The 16,737-nt window shown below is 44.0% G+C and overlaps 1 protein-coding gene across 20 annotated transcripts in view; it reads right to left on the bottom strand.

The window, feature by feature from the left end:
- Nucleotides 1–16,737, bottom strand: part of PTPRM (protein tyrosine phosphatase receptor type M) — a 749,885-nt gene that overhangs the window by 218,465 nt on the left and 514,683 nt on the right. For all 20 annotated transcript variants that reach the window (XM_084964179.1, XM_084964175.1, XM_084964177.1 and 17 more), the window contains one exon: nt 10,662–10,794. In XM_084964179.1, the coding sequence (XP_084820305.1) occupies nt 10,662–10,794 (133 nt within the window). The remainder of the gene's footprint in view (nt 1–10,661; nt 10,795–16,737) is intronic.

The raw sequence follows: 16,737 nt of genomic DNA on the forward strand, positions 1-16,737 counted from the left end.
CTCCCGGATGAGAGCTGCCGAGTGGAGAGTTCCAGTTAATGCTACATCACCACTTTGTCTCCAAGACCTTAATGTCCTTCTGAGATGCCCCCCTTCCATTTCAGTAAGGGTGAGGACCATTCCTGGGAATGATGATCGAACGGCCAATTTCTTCTGTGACGGACTTCTGACTCCAAACCCACCACCCAGGCTTTTAGACAAATCAGGTAAATGAATAAAGGATATCCGGATAGCTCCCCAGAACTACACACTTACGTAAAGCTGTTCAGTAAGTGGCTTTTCCCTGATTTTGCTTCTATTAATGTTGTCCCTCTGACATAAGGACAGTGAGCCAGTGTTTATCATAAATTCTTATCAAGCACACTTGGAGGAACAATGCCTGCAAGGCTTTAGCGGGAGAGCCATTAGCGGCTGGGGGGCTGGCGATGAGAAGACCCGCGTGAATTACAAGCATTTCCATTGTGAACCCACTGAATGGAATACCTGAAAAACTGGGTATTTCAATTTATTTAGACTGATGCTCATTGTATAGAGGAAAATTCATCCTGAGGCTTTTATTCATTTTTTTGAATGTAATTTTTATCCAAACTGATGTTGCTTGTGAAAAATATGCAAGACAGTGCACCATTTATAAAAAAAATGTTTCTAAGGTGGTTTTAAAATGAGTGATAATTTAAGTGGTATTTAAATGATAGCTATAAACCCGTTTTTCTTTTAATTAAGTTGTATCTGAATTTAAACACACCCCTACTCATTTAAACAATGTTAATATGTCAAATAAAGACCCTATATAATTGTTATTCAGACCTCTAGAAAGGGAATCTGGGAGTTCCTGTTGTGGCGCAGCGGAAACAAATTTGACTAGGAACCACAAGGTTGCGGGTTCAATCCCTGGCCTCGCCCAGCTTGGGTTAAGGATCTGGTGTTGCTGTGAGCTGTGGTGTAGGTCACAGACAAGGCTCAGATCTGGCATTGCTGTGGCTGTGGTGCAGGCCGGGAGCTGTAGCTCCTATTAGACCCCTGGCCTGGGTATTTCCATATGCTGTGGGTACGGCACTAAAAAAAAAGCCAAAAAGGAAAAAAAAAAAAAAAAAAAAAGGAATCTGTCCACCAGAAAACTACAGTACAGAAAGATCAATGCAGCATGTTATAATATATAAAACTTATATATCCCTAATAAAAAAAAAGCCAAAGCAAATTAAAGTCCAGGGTTGAACTGAAGGGTTTGCATGAAAGGAGTGCTTTTTGTCTTTAACTATTAAATACACTACAGGTCTATTAGGGCAAAGACTGTTCGGGCGTGGGACGGGCTCTCAAAGATGATTAGAAAGGATGGCACCACAGCCCTTAACATGCTGTAATCTAACAGAAGAGACAGATGGTACCCAAGTCATTCAGGAGGCTGAGTGCACAGAGGGAGCAGTCTCAGCCCTGGGATGAGGTGAGTGAGGCAAGCACTGACCCCCAGGTCCATGCTGGAGTTCTGCTATCAGGCTGTTGCTGCTCTGAGTCATCTCAGGAACGCAATGAGCTTTTGAAAGTTGTATTCACACCTGCATGTGCAGGAGGGAAAACAGGCCCTTCTTAGATAGGATATCCTGAATTACATGTTTGCCAATGTTTTGTTTTCTATTGTTTTTACAAACAAAGAGAACTATGTTGAATTTCATAAATAAGTCAATTTTCACTTGTTGCAGTAAACCCCATAAAAACTGCTTCACTTTAGTTCCACCAGAGCAGTGCCAAGAGGGACACGGTATATCTGAAAATAACAACAAAAATGACTTCCAGTGGATCCAATGAAGCACTGTGCATTTGAAAAGGCATATTCTGTAGGACCCTGGGCAAAAACATGCCATGCCTTTCCTATTAGTCTATTATTTAATACAGTATTGCATCTTGTAATGGTGAAAGGTGCCCCCCGCCCAAAGAATGGCATTCTCTACTAATTTACACAGTAGTTCCTCCTTCTCTTCTTTAAAAATTCTGTGTAATTTTCTATAAATGAACCTATGTTAAGGATTCCAGATATAAATCCTTTCTTTGTTAAAAAGAAATTTGGATTTACACTAGAAGAGGGATCATAAATTTTGCCCAAAGAAGCCAGGTTAGGCATTGGCCTACTTTAAAAAAAAAACTGTACATACACAAACACACACAAAGATATATGTAAACATTTCCTATACTATACTATATAAATTATACATAATATTTATTTATTTATTTTAAAGATGTACTTTTGTTTATTTATTTACTTTTTGCTTTTTAGTGCCGCACTAGAGGCATACAGAGGTTTCTAGGCTAGGGGTCGAATCGGAGCTTTAGCTGCTGGCCTATACTACAGCCACAGCAACACAGGATCTGAGCCACATCTGTAACCGACACCACAGCTCACAGCAATGTCAGAGCCTTAACCCACTGACCAAGGCCAGGGATCGAACCTGCGGCCTCATGGATGCTAATCAGATTCGTTAACCACTAAGCCAGGACGGGAACCCCTATATATGATATTTATATATTTCCTATACTCTTTTATTACTGTTCTACTTAGCAATACAAAACAAATCTAGAAAGAATTGACAAATGATAATATGAAGTTAGAATTTCTGGATTCACTGACTCAGGCAACAGGTTTAAACGATCATCCTAAGTAAAGACATCCTTGGTTTTCAGGGCCTGGGTATTTCCACCTGTATCAACTAGAAAGCAAGGTCATGTCAACGTGAGTGAGGTACATACCCTCTACAGAACAGGAAGAGCCTGGTGGGACAGAGCACACAGCCTTGGGGACAGCAGCCACAGAGGACGGTCAGTCTCAGTGGTGAGTACACACTCCCCCCCACCAACCCCTTGTAGGTACTGTCAGTCCTGGACCTCAGACGTGAGATACACCAAGAGGATAAGTTGTAATAGTTGTGCTAATGGGTACAGGGTACACTGAGCCATGTGGGAAAGCTATGGGTTGGGGGGGTGGGCACTCAAATGGGAAACAGCGGGATGGCTGAACCCAGATGTTGGGGAGAGCCCAGCTCTACATGTGCAGGCTCAGGGCTGTGCATGGTCCCGCAGCCAGAGGGTTCACTATGAAGACGGTCCGGGGGCTGACGCTGACCTGGGAGAGCTGAGAGCATCTATGGCAGGCTGGCTCGGGAGCCCCTGGTGATGCTCGATGCTACTAAGGACACGGGATAGAGTGAAGCTGTCCTTTATCCTGATCCTGGGATGCAGACCCACAGTCCTGCATGGGCCTGCATCTGCCGGGTTCTGATACCCGAAGCATCTGTGCCGGGGGCCAAGGCCATGCCCACCCAGAGGAACTTGGGGCTTAGCGGGGAGTCCCCGAAAGGGGCAGCAGTGATGCCCCAGGACCTGGCTTCCTCCTCTGTAGGGAGTAAAACCCCAGGAAGGGGCAGGAGCCTCTGCAGAGGAGGACCATGGGGGAAGTTTTGACAAAAGCTGCTTTTCCTTCACACTTTCAGCATCTCCACCAAGGCCAGGCCTCAGGCTGCAGGCACCATGAGCTGTCCTACTCCTGGTGGCTGTGCTTCTGGTCACCTTCACAATGCTCCCCGTGTGTGCTCCACAAGGGGGAGGGTTGGACTTCCCCCAAGGGACAAAGAGTCCCTGGTCCTGGCTGGCCTCTGGGGGTAGAAACAGACTTCAGGGTCTGCAGTGGACCTGACACAAGATGCAGCCCGCGCTCACATGCAAAGCAGCATATTATGTATATTTATAATGTAGTTAATATTTATTGGATAATAACTCAATTTCTTCTAACACTCATGGGAAAGACCTGTTATGATGCCCTCAGGGCATTATCATGGGAAAACTGGGGGACTCAAAGCCAGAAGCTTGTCAGGGTCACACAGCCCTTCACCCTCAGAGCTGGTGTCAGCTGCTGTCTCCAGGGTCCCCCAACCCCACAGCGCCCAGACGTTTGTTTGAGGTGGAAGGGGTGGAGCTGCTTGCTGAAGACTTACTATAAAACCCAACAAAGTTCCTGCACTCCCTAAGCCAAACCAGGACACAGCATTCTTACTGCTGTGAATAAACCAGAAGTACATCAGAAATGATCAGAAGTAAACCAATGGCTCAGTGAATGCCAGGAAGTACACATATTTGAAAAGATTTACAAAATGCTTCTAAAAAGGAGGAAGTGGAAAAAGCTCTTATTTAGCTACTCTCCAATGGTAGCTCAAAAAGGAGATTAAGACATGTCGGCAGTTTGAAATATTTGTAGACTTCCAGCAAGAGTAAACGGCACTGAGCTGATGGCTACTGGGTGTTTCCAACTAATGGTTACAGAGCGAGAGGCACCTTGGAGCTTGACTGCTGTGACCAGGGAAGCAAGCAGGTGGTAACACTTGGACACACCTGGATTTAGCCCAGCCTCTGCTGCGTATGACGGGTGTGACCTTAAGCAACCTTCTGAATATCTGGGCTATTATTTACCAAGCACCAGCTATGTCCATGAATTATCTCAATTTTCACACTCCCCCTGTGAGGGATACATTATTATCTTCCTCATCATGTTTCACTTGTGCAGGCCGAGTTTAGAGAGGTTAAGGAACTCACCTAAATGTATGCTGCCACCAAGGAACAGCTGGGATGTGACCCCAGGTTTGGGAGATTCAAAAGCCCAGGGGCTGCCCCTTATCATTCTCTGACACTTTCCTCCTATAAAATAAAATTTGGTGCCCACATTCCCCACCTTCCTTTTAAAAATAAAATCTTCTTTATGAAGAGCTCCCAAAGAACCGCTAACAGAACATAGTTAAATAAACCATTAGAGTGAGTCCAGAGATAGTGCAAATAAGGGAGCTTTTAGAGTAATCATACGAAGTCCAGGTTAGAAGAGGCCCTAAAAAGGGCAATTTAATTTACCTCTGAATCAGGAGCCTATTTGGTTATCACCTTGAAAACCAAAGGACACTAGTGAATTGACAGATTAGGATGGCATTTTGGTACCTATTTGTGAACACGTGTATTCTGTTTCATGTATGCTGAAGCATGTGCTGGAGTTGGAAAGTCTCAGTGTCTGATTATTATTTATATGGCTACATATCAAGTGCACCTATTCTAATAACCACAAACATCTACATAGGACTTAATGCAGTTTCTCAAAATGTGGTTTTGAAACAGGACTTTGAATAAAGCATCCAGACTTCAGACATTTCCCACATGCAACTCATCCTTAACTATAGCGGAAAAAATTTTCCTACCTCAAGTGTAAACACGTCCAGTGGGAGAGCGATAGCTGATGGCAAACTCTCCAGTCCCACGGGGCAGGCATCTCTTTGAAAATAGGGCTCCCATCCAATTTTCTCCATCTTTTCTGTTTCGTGATATTTTCAGATATACTTCCTAGTTTCCTGATTGATTTTTTCTTGGTACTACCAATATTGTTTAAATAGAATACAAAGGTGCTAAATATTTAATGACATAGGCTGCATTTGCAAAATGTAGCTCTGTTAAGATGTGTTATGGAAAGAGATGGAGGTACAGTGCTCCAGTATTAAAATAGTCCTATTTACCTACAATAGGTGTCTGTGTAGCAGAATAGCTAACATTTGCTATTTTGATCAAGAACGCATATCTCTCTAATGATTTTAATTCAGCCACAGCTTCTTGGAATTTCTATTGACCTCAATGGCCAGGACAGGAGTATTACTATAATTGATGCAAATGTTCTCAAATTTCTATAAGATCTACAGCAGTTTTAGAAACAATGGTAAATATAATTAATCAGGGTAAAACTGATGGTACTTGTATATTAAATTCTGTCAAATGTATTATTGAGATAAATTATTCCTTAAGAAAAATGTAGAAAATGTAGGCATTTTCATTTCTACAAATACATTTAATTACACATGGATGAAACGTGATAAAAACTAAACATGTCTTACCTTATTTTCTATTAATTTTGAGAGTGTGTTGTCACATGGCTCTGCATAAAACTTTTATTTGATAGATAATGCATCTCACACCCTTTCTTAACATTTTCTGCATCTGAACACTGCACCCTCGAAAGAACACATACTTCTGGGAAGGGGACAATACTAAGAAATTGCTTTGCTTAAAGAATAAAATAAAAATACATATTAAAGTTTCATTAAAGAAAAGCAGGTTTCATATGATACTTGGTCCAGGCAAGGCTTGAATGGATTACTATTCATAAACAGGTAACAACTAATCTAATTGGTGGTAGGTTTGTAAAACATCATAGCCAAATAAAACTGAAGGTCATCTCAGTTTTTAGTCACTATGGCGTAGATGTGAATTCCATGTGTAAATTCCATGAGTTTGTGGGACTTGAGCAGATTTTACATGTTCTATCCGAGGCCTACCTTCAGCAGCTAATTTTTAGAGGAAGTTGGGCTTCAGAAGCCAATATGACCTTATCAAAGCTGGTAACTGGCAATGCCTCCCTGTGAAAGGAGGGAGGCATTTCCTCTTTTGCTGTTTCCCCTCCCCCCAGAGCTCATTCCTGATGTTCCCCTGTCAGGACAGACCTCCAGCTGTATCTCTGGAGATACTGATGCATTTGCTTCACACACACTTTCTGGTGGGCCCAGTATGTCTTTATGGCCAAGGGCACGTGCTGGCACTGGTCACTTGGCATCACCGAGGGTATAAGAGGCTAACCAGCTCCTTCCACGCCCTCTGCAGGAGTGGACCTCCCAGTTTGATTAGCACAGGCTCAAGCCAGCAACTTGCCTCATGTCACACTGAAACCCAGGTCTTTGCTGCCCACGTTCTCCCTCCCTCATCTCATTTCCGCATTGCTCCCCTTGTAACTGAGGGTCTCCTGTGTGACCCCTCACCAATCACACCTTCAGACCTGAATCCACCAAACAAAGGAGGCTTGGAGGAGCTACAGGCACATTCACAGCATACGATACAGGAAGGAGCCCCCACAGCACTTACAGGATGGCAACTGTCTAACAGCATCGCCCTCGGCTGCCACATAATAGAAAATCTCCAGTGCAATTCGTTCAACTACAGATGCTGGAATGAAGGCCCAGAGAAGTTCAGAATCACCAAGTTAGTTAAAATACGGATGTAGGAATTCCAAATCTAAATTCAGTGTTCTTCAAAGCAAACACTGTGGCTTGTTACAGATCAATAACTCTCCAGCCACTTATTCATGGTAACGATCATGTTTTAACCATTCTGTTTAAAAATATAGCTTTTAAAGTTCAGACTCAAATTTGGGGGGAAAACTCTGAACGATTATAATTTTTTGGAACTTCTATTAAATATGACAGTTTGTATCACATGACTGTTCAGGTCAAAATCTTACAAGTTTTGTACTTATAGGTAGAGTATACTAGCAAATTTGCCTTATAGGAGCATGTTCTATATTTCAGAAGAAGCAAATACAAAAGTGGCACATGCTGTGGAAACAACCCTTTTAAGATTATATAGTAAATAATCATCTAAATTTGATATGAGTTATTGGTATTTAGTCTAAAGTTGTATCAAGGCCGTATGTTACCATAGGCAATTTCTTCAAATGCATAATTTATAACATAACCTCCATGACCGCCTGAGAGTCCAAGGTAGAATAATGAATTAATCCAGCAGAAATAGACCCGTGGAGGATGAATTAACATTTAGCTAAGGTCACAAGGGCAACTGGATTGGTCGTTTCAGGCTATTCCTCACAGAGACCTCACAAGAGGACACAAAAATCCAGCACATTCCCACAACTTGAAATCAACTCTCTGAAATGTTTTGTTTGACCATCCAGGCATGCAAGGGCCTAGGGCTGCTTAGAATTTATACTGGATCATATTTTTTTAAAAAAGTACAAACCACTGGTCTCCAAGAATCTTTCTACAGACACATCGAGGTGGGGTGGGGGTAACGAACATTCAGGAGAAGGTGTATGAGAGGTAATGGAGGAGTAAGAGAAGGGATGGAAGGTACAGGGCAGTGACCAGAGTTAAAAACACTCCATTAAAGGAGTTCCCGTCATGGCGCAGTGGTTAACGAATCCGACTAGGAACCATGAAGCTGCAGGTTCGATCCTTGGCCTTGCTTAGTGGGTTAAGGATTTGGCATTGCCGTGAGCTGTGGTGTAGGTCACAGACACGGCTCGGATCCCGCGTTGCTGTGGCTCTGGTGTAGGCCAGTGGCTGCAGCTCCGATTAGACCCCTAGCCTGGAAACCTCCATATGCGATTAGACCCCTAGCCTGGAAACCTCCATATGCCGTGGGATCGGCCCTAGAAAAGGCAAAAACACCAAAAAAAAAAAAAAAAGAAAAAAAAAAAAGAAAAAAAAAACCCCTCCATTAATGATGCTATATGTACATAACACTATTGTGCTATGTATTTGAAAGTTACTAAGAGAACAGATCTTAAAAGTTCTCAACACACGAAAAAAAAAAAAAGATTTTAAAAAATGGGGAGAAATGCAACAATTTGTGAGCAAAGAGAAAGAAAGGATGGGTGACAGCAGGAGGAAGGGTTAAAGTAGTGGGGACCATGAAGGGAGGTGTGCAGCTGGGACAGAACAACAGTTTTTCCTGGAGCCTAACCAGACCAGTAAACATAACACGGAGGGAAAAGCAACAAAAGATGTATCTGCATGTGTATGTGTCTGGATAGTAACTCACCCTTAAATACCGCTGTGACCCCAGGTTTTACTGTCATCCTTGACTTCCTTCTTCTGACTCTACAGTAGCTTGGAATGACCTTGTCCAAGCCCCTGGCCTTAGCCGAGCATACGCAGCTGGCTTTGACTGTGGAAAGTACTCTTCCTGGCCCACGCAGCATCTCCGACTGCCCAGCGGACAGTGCCACTCCATGTTACTGGAAAAGTGGACTTAAGAGGGGCAAAGCTGAACCTCCCATCCCCCACCCTCTGCCTCCGGTATGTCCCACTTGTGGGGAATGGTGATGCCTGCACTAACTGCCCATGGCAGCGAGTAGGTTCCTTCTCTACTGCTCCATCTCCCTCAGATTCTGCCTCCAAATGGCTATTAAGATGCACCTCCTAGGATTTCTAGAGGTGCTGGTCTTCTTCCCGTGAGCCTTTTTCTCTCTTTGTTATGCTCAACCCTAACATCAGAGGGATCTTTCTAACAGAAAAAGTGCATCACGGTACGACCCACTTAAAGGGCCCCAGTGAGTTTTAAGACCAGATCTAGCCGCACCGGATGACCAGACAAGACTTTCAAGACCTTCCTTCTTCATCAGCCCCTCCATCCTCACCTCCGACCGCCCATGATCTCACTCACACTCCACAACTGCTTTAAAGAATTAAAAAAACAAACAAACGGAAGCACAGTTGATTTACAGTGTTGTGTTAGTTTCAGCTGTATAGCAAAGTGATTCAGTTAATACAAATATATATATTGTTTTTCATATTTTCTCATTATGGTTTTATTACAGGATATTGAATATAGTTCCCTGTGTTATAAATAGGTCTTTGTTGCTTATCTATTTTATATGTAATAGTATGTATTTGTTAATCCCAAACTCCTAATTTATCCACCCCCCTTCCCCCCTTGTTTTCTACCTCCGTGAGTCTATTTCTGTCTTGTAAATAAGTTCATTTGTATCCTTTTTTAGAAAAGAACACAAATGAACTTATTTATAATAATAATTATTATTATTATTTTTTTTGTCTTTTTGCTATTTTCTTGGGCTGTTCCAGCGGCATATGGAGGTTCCCAGGCTAGGGGTCGAATCGGAGCTGTAGCCACCGGCCTACACCACAGCCATAGCCACGCAGGATCTGAGCCGCATCTGCAACTTACACCACAGCTCACGACAACGCCAGATCCTTAACCCACTGAGTAAGGCCAGGGATCGAACCCGCAACCTCATGGTTCCTAGTCAGATTCGTTAACCACTGAGCCACGACGGGATCTCCTATTTATAATTATTTTAAAACTACATAAAAGGGAAATTTTATCTTATTGTTTCTTATCATCTATATTTTTATGTTGATAATTTCATATAAATTAAACACTGTATTACTAAGTAAGTTTGCACTCATTTCCACAAGACAAAAGACACTGTCAACTTTGAAGTTTAGGAGGCAAGGACTGCCTCTTATGGCCATATCTGTTCTTCTCCCCCGCCCACCCCTGGCTGGACAGGGCAACCATACAGTAGGCAACGTGCCCTAATTCTTGGCCTTATGGGTCCATGTCCTGTATCTCTGTCAGGCTGCTTTCTGAGTCTCTTTCCCAGGGGATGTTGTGCTGTTTAACCCCCTAACCTGGTGTCGGCACGTACCATAGGCCCAATCCATTCTGTCATCATCGTTATCTTTACTGTCATGAGAAGGAAAAGTCTGCTTTCTGGAGTCCTCAAGGTTGAGTGTGTATAGATACTAAACATTTCCTGGTGAACAAACAATTTTACTGGTTCTGCTGAGCTTTGTGGATCAGACTGCGGGAAGACCCATGATTCTGAGGTTAACCTGGCACGAGAAGCTCTGAATATTTACACCCAATCACAGCCATGTACCCTTAGTGTTGTCACAGAGCCTTGAACGTTACACGACGCAACATAGGAACAATGAGAGCCACAGACGTGTCTTGGACATCAAAGCCAATTGAGTAACTGGATATTTCCCCATGCTGGACACCTGCTTGCAAACCATGGGAGAGAAGCACACCTGTGGCAACAGCCAGGCGCTCACCTTTTCTTCATGACCAACACGACCCCGAGAAATATAATCACGAACAGCAAGATGCCCGCAATGACTCCCGCGATCTTCACTGTGTGGTCCGTCTGTTTCTCGGGCTCTGGGACTGGCTTTGGAGTGGCAGCTCCTGGAGGCGAGAGACATGAGAGAGGAGACACGGTGGGTGAGAGAGAATACAGACGTTACCTTTTAAGAAGTTTGCTGCATTTAACAGAGTCATAAGACTTATCAGAGCCAGCAGACAGACGAGCTTTGATTTTTTTTCAACAGCTTTCACAGGCACTGAAAGGAATGTAATTGCTCACATTGTTCTTCCATATTTTACGAAAACCACAACACAAGCTGGAGAGCACACCCACGCCTGACCCTTTTATAAGAGACTCTTCTCAAACACAGTGTTTTCATATTTTTATTATCTCTATCGGCTCCCCGCTCTTTCTGCCTTTTAAAAACTTGCTAACCGCACAATAGACATAGGAGGCCTTTATCCAAATTTGATTTGCTGGAACATTTCTCCCAATTATTTTTCATAAATGAAGCAGTAATTCCATAACATATTAGCCCAAACACCTGGAGAAGGGAGATAAGCTCATTTACCATGCGTTTTACCAGCAATTGTTTTTTAACACAATAGAGATTTTTCCCCCGCCTTTGAAAAAATCCAAATCTAGGTCACATCTGGTAGGCAAAAGGCTCCTTCTAAGCAATTTATTCACAAAGTAGGAAGTGGCTGATGATCACACCGCTGGCACCCACATTTCATATCTGTTTAAGTGAGATAACCAGGGCCTTCCAGTGGCCACTGTCTTAGCTTCCAGCTTCCCCATTTCCCAAACCCTGTCTTGTCCTGTTTACGGCATAATGTGATGGAATGTCAAGTCTACGATGAAATATCCATTTCTTCTGCTAAATGAGTTCAGGATGAAAACGATGAGGAATGTAACGCTCAAGCCACTAATCAGAATGGGTTTTCGTAAGGGCTTCTCCCTCTTTAATCAGAACATGACAGTGCTTGGCACCTGCGCCATCAACAACCCCCCACCCCCCCAACTGGGAACACAGGTCATTTGGGAAGTAGGAACTTTCTGTTCAAACTTCTTTTTTTTTTTTTTTGGATAAAAATGTAGTTACCACCAACTATTGGTACCAGCCCTTTCTGCCCTTCCACTGAGCTTGCCATTCAAGTGTCACCTGATTCTTGAAAAACATAACCTTCACTGGGTCCTGTGCACATCAGGCCGGGCTTAGTCTAAGGGCAATGAGCCCAGAGAAGCAGACAGTGATGAGCTATAACTTTCCCCGTTTCCATTGGGAGCACATCAACGTTTCTTTCAAAAGTTATTCATATTAAGATTCGATATGAACTCTGCATCCTGAACACAGCCACGGCCACGAGACAGGCCACGTGGGTGGAGGGCAGGGGAGAAACATGAGGCGGGAGATGGAAGGTGCGTCATCCAAGGTCCCACTTTCCCATCCAAGTGACAGTCGCAGCGAGAGCAGTGAACATCACAACTTAACTAAATGCAAACCCTTATGGGTATTCATTTTTAAATTTCTAGGCCGTTTTTAAATTTCTGGCCACTTCAGGGGGATAGCCTGCTCTTATATTTGAAAGACTATCCCTCAAACAGTCATTCAGATAAATCTTGAAAATATTAACATTTCCTGCTTTTTACTGTAATTACCTCTGAAGGGTTACAGCTACATGCTAGTGGACCATGCAACCAAGTGCCGCATTTTGGAGGACACTGAGGCTTTAAATAAACTACTAAGAAAAACTTCAGGATAAAAACGTATAAAAGAGGAATAAAAGGTTAAAAAAACAATCTATATAAAATAACATTTCAAATACACAAAATTGAAAAAAATGTCTCAAGGTTTTCATTTTCAATTTTTTAAATCTAATTTAAAAAACATAAAGAAATAAATTCAGATTGGTTTTATTCTCCCAAATGCTGGCCCACCGGGAACCATTCTGTTTATCTTACTAGGTAGAGATGGCAAGTTCTCCAAATATATTTTCTAAGTAAGCGATTCTTTAAGTTTTCTGTAACTAAATTATGCCAGCAAATACAGCGCCTGGGAAAGAAATTATCTAGAAAAACTTGATTTAGCTTAAAAATTTAAATATATAAAATTACACAGCTTCAACTCATACATTGTAAATACTCCATGAGAGAAGAGCTTGTGCTGTAAATGGTCTCACATTTGACTCTGTTAAATGAACGACTAGTTTTTTTTTTTTTTTTTTTCTTTTCTTTTTTAGGACTGCACCTGTGGCATATGGAAGCCTATGCCACAGGCACAGCAACGTGGGATCTGAACTGTGTCTGCAACCTACACCCCAGCTTATAGCAATTGCGGATCCTTGACCCACCGGGCAAGGCCAGGGTTTGAACCTGCATCCTCACAGACACTACGTTCTAAACCCACTGAGCTACAACAGGAACTCCATAGCTAGTTATGCTTTGCTTTAGCCCTTTCCCTAAGCTCTGGGAGAACTGGGGAGTGACCCTACACATCTTTGAGACAGATCAGCCCTGTAGCCCTTCATTCCCTGCAGGAAGCAGGGGAACACATTGCAATGCGGCCGGTGTAAGCTCAGTATGATCATTCTTTTGCACTGACTTTTACCTCATTTCACATTGCAGGTCAGGAAAATGAAATGTTCTGTTTCTGCAGGACATAGTTGCAAGGGGATCATGGTGGCAATCATGCAAAATGGGAGAGCAGCTCAAAAAGGCCAGGAGGGCAGCCCTGCACATCTAGAAGGGACCCTCCTGTTGCCTGAAATGGCACGGCCACCAGGTCATGGCGGTGCTGCCTGGCTGAAGGGGCTGATTCAGGTGTCTGAGCTAAGGATGACTCTGGGGAAGCCTCCACCCAGACACAACTGGAGCTGAAATAAGTCCCAAGCCTGGATCGCCTTGTGGAGGTGGGTTGTTCACTGCAGAGTCACTCTGGCTCCAAATGTTCCCGTCCCTGCCTTTCCCCACGTGCTCTGCCCCCCTACTCCGTCTGACACGGACACCTCTCTGTATTCTTCTCTTCGCTTCTGTTTCTTTGGTAACCTGTGGCTGTGGGCTGTCAGTCAGCCTCAGAGAATATTTTGTGACAGAATGTGGTTGCAACGGATAGTTTTTTAAAAAATGTTTTCCTTACCCAAAGCTGTAAATGTAACAGTGTAATTTACAAACTGCTTGGCAAAAGAGTTGTTTTTATAATATTTTCCCCTCTGTCTTGTTATTTTCTTGCCAGGTTTCTAATGGTATAAATTTTAATTCTTTTGGGGGGTATAAATTCTAATTCTTTATAGAAAGGCATTTTTTCCTCTTCTATTGTGCCCTCTGCTTTGAGTTTACTGCAAATTTAGCTCATTTTAAAGAGAATAAGTTCAAACATATGTATTTAACAGTGACTTTATCTAGGCTTGAACATATTCATTAAAATGATGAACAGGCTAAATATTTCAGGGGCTGGAGGGTGAGCACCATATTCACAGATGCCCACGCTGCTGTTTCCGCGTGACAGCTCTGGGCGTTTTGTTTTATTTTAATAACCAAGAAAACATTTTTTTTTAAAAAAGGTGGTATTCCAGGGAACCTGCATCATTTGAGGTTTCAGATATAACGTCTAATGTGAAAAATCTCAAAAGCAAGGGAACGATTTTTCAATGCCATGTTTGGTTTTCAACTTGGCAGAAAACAGCCCATCCTGGCCAGTGCTGGATGTTAAATTCAATAACAGCAGCTCCCCAGGCTGAGAACCACACATCCTCCAACTGGCTCCAGGGTCTGCTGACCTGGCTGCATAAATTTCCCCAGAAGATCCCCGGGTGCCAGCCTGGCAGGATATGGAGGTGTCCCCGCTGCCTGGGGCAGCTGAGCCCACAGCTCCAGGACTGTAGCTCCTGAGAAAACAGGAGGGCTTTCTAGAGGGAGGGGCCGGGGCATGACTGTGCAGACCCTCTGCATGGTGACTGGTGATGGCTGTCCTTGCATGTGGGGGATTCGGCCACACTCCTCATTTACTCAGCACTGATGGAGTATCCAGTGAGGCACTCGGCAGAGAGCACGTGGTGACCCAAAGCCTGGAAGTTACCTCCTGGTGGGACATTGACACAGAGACGAAGGGTACCACGCAGGATGCCAATCGGTGTTAGTGCCAAAGAGAAAGACCCGGAACAGGGTGGGGATGGCAGGGCGGCTGCCGCTGAGCTCAGAGGCGGGGATCAGAGCAGAGTTATTGAGAAACAACACGTGAGCAGAGGCCTGACAGATGGAGGGGGTGAGTTACACTGACACCCAGGGAGGAGCAGTGGGAAGAATGAGTTTCGAGCTGCAAGATGAGCCTGAAATACGGAGGTGTGACTGGAGCGGCTACGTGGGGACACAGTGTCAGAGTTGGGGGCACATCAACAGATGCTGCAAGGACTTTGTTTTTTCTCTGCTCGAGGTGGGAGCCATGGGGGATTAGGAGTGGTGGAGTGACATGACCCAGCTTAGGCTTTAACAGGAACTCACTGGCAGCAGTGCTTTGGAGAGACTGTCAGGGGTCAGCAGTGAAAATCAGTACATCAGTCAGGAAGCGTCTGCAATAATCCACACAAGCGATTAGGATGGTCTGGAAGAAGATGGTAGCAATGCAGGTGGCAAGACAAGGTCACACCTGAAATATATCCTGACGGTCCAACCATCAGCATTTGCCCATGAACTGGATGCAGCGTGCCCTGTTACAACACCCACGTGTCTGGCATGAGGGACTGGAAAGATGGGGCAAGACCTCGACTTGGGGCAGACATTTGGGGGTTGCCAGCAAAAAGGTGATATTTAAAGCCCCGAGGCTGCAGAAGGGCGCTTGGGAGAGGAACAGAGAGGGTGTGTCACATGGAGGGACTGGTGATATTAGATGAAAAGGAGCAGCGGATGGAGGGAGGAGGGAAATCAGCACACAGGAGGACGTCAGTGATACAGACAGAGAGTGAGCATCACCATGGAGGAGCCAGGGGACCAAGGGGAGCTCTTACGGTTAAGATGGGAGAAATAACGGCAGCATTTTGAATGGCAATGCTTATGTGCCCCCAGAGAGAAAAAAGCTGATGATGGGGGGAGGAAAGGAGATGACTGCTGGACCAATGACCTTGAGGGACAGGAAGAGATCCAGAGAGGGGGTGAGGGATGAAGGTCCAGGGGAAGCAGGACACCAGGGCTTCTTGAGGAAAAGGGCCTCATAAGATGAATCCCAACAATCTCGTTGAGGCAGATGGTGATGGAAAGATGTGAGGGTTGGGTGGGCTTCGGGCTTATCTGGGAGATCAGAGTGGGGCCCACCAAGGTCTGGTCCAAGGGGCTGATCAGAACTGAAGGGACAAAAGGGACTCTCAGAAGGCACCCCGCTGACCACACACACACACCCTCAGGTCTCCGAGTGCCAGGCACTGGTGGATGCTGGTGCCACTCATGGAAATACATGGCAGGTGTCCTGTTGGGGGCACACACAAGGTTTGCTTTCAGAGTCTGAGTTGAATTCAGGTAACAAAATGCTTCATTCACACAACATGCGGAAACTAATACCAAAGTTCCACCCCTGGTATTTGGGTGGGGTGGGGAAGAGAGATAAAAAGCCACAGACAGCAACCATGGGAACTGCTGAAAATGGAAACTGAAGCGGCTGAGAAAACTCATGACAAAAAAATACAAGGAGAAAATAAAATGGAAACATGTACGAATATTGTTTCTCCGAGTATGTTTCAAAGAGCACTGGTCCCCAAAGATACACACAAATGTCCACCGAGAAAACCTCAGCTGCTTTGTACTAGCATCTTTATGACTTTATGGAATAGAGAATCTATTTCAATTAATTTTCATTTTTTTTCACCTTTTGCAGAGGGCTTTTCTTTTTCTTAAAAATAGCAACAGCCTGGCCTTAAAGACTATTGCCTGACGGTTTGTTCACGTCTTGTTGCTCAGAAAATTAGCATTCCTTGCAGCCTGTGTTTGGTTTTTCCAGCTGTACCTTAACGTTACATATAATCAGGAAACAGCTCCAAGATTTTTCATTTAAATTA

Source organism: Sus scrofa, chromosome 6 (genome assembly GCF_054392235.1).
Source record: "Sus scrofa isolate SSC_HxYL_T2T_F1_AM1 chromosome 6, Sscrofa_HxYL_maternal_Yorkshire_Landrace_v2.0, whole genome shotgun sequence".
NCBI classification, from domain to species: domain Eukaryota; kingdom Metazoa; phylum Chordata; class Mammalia; order Artiodactyla; family Suidae; genus Sus; species Sus scrofa.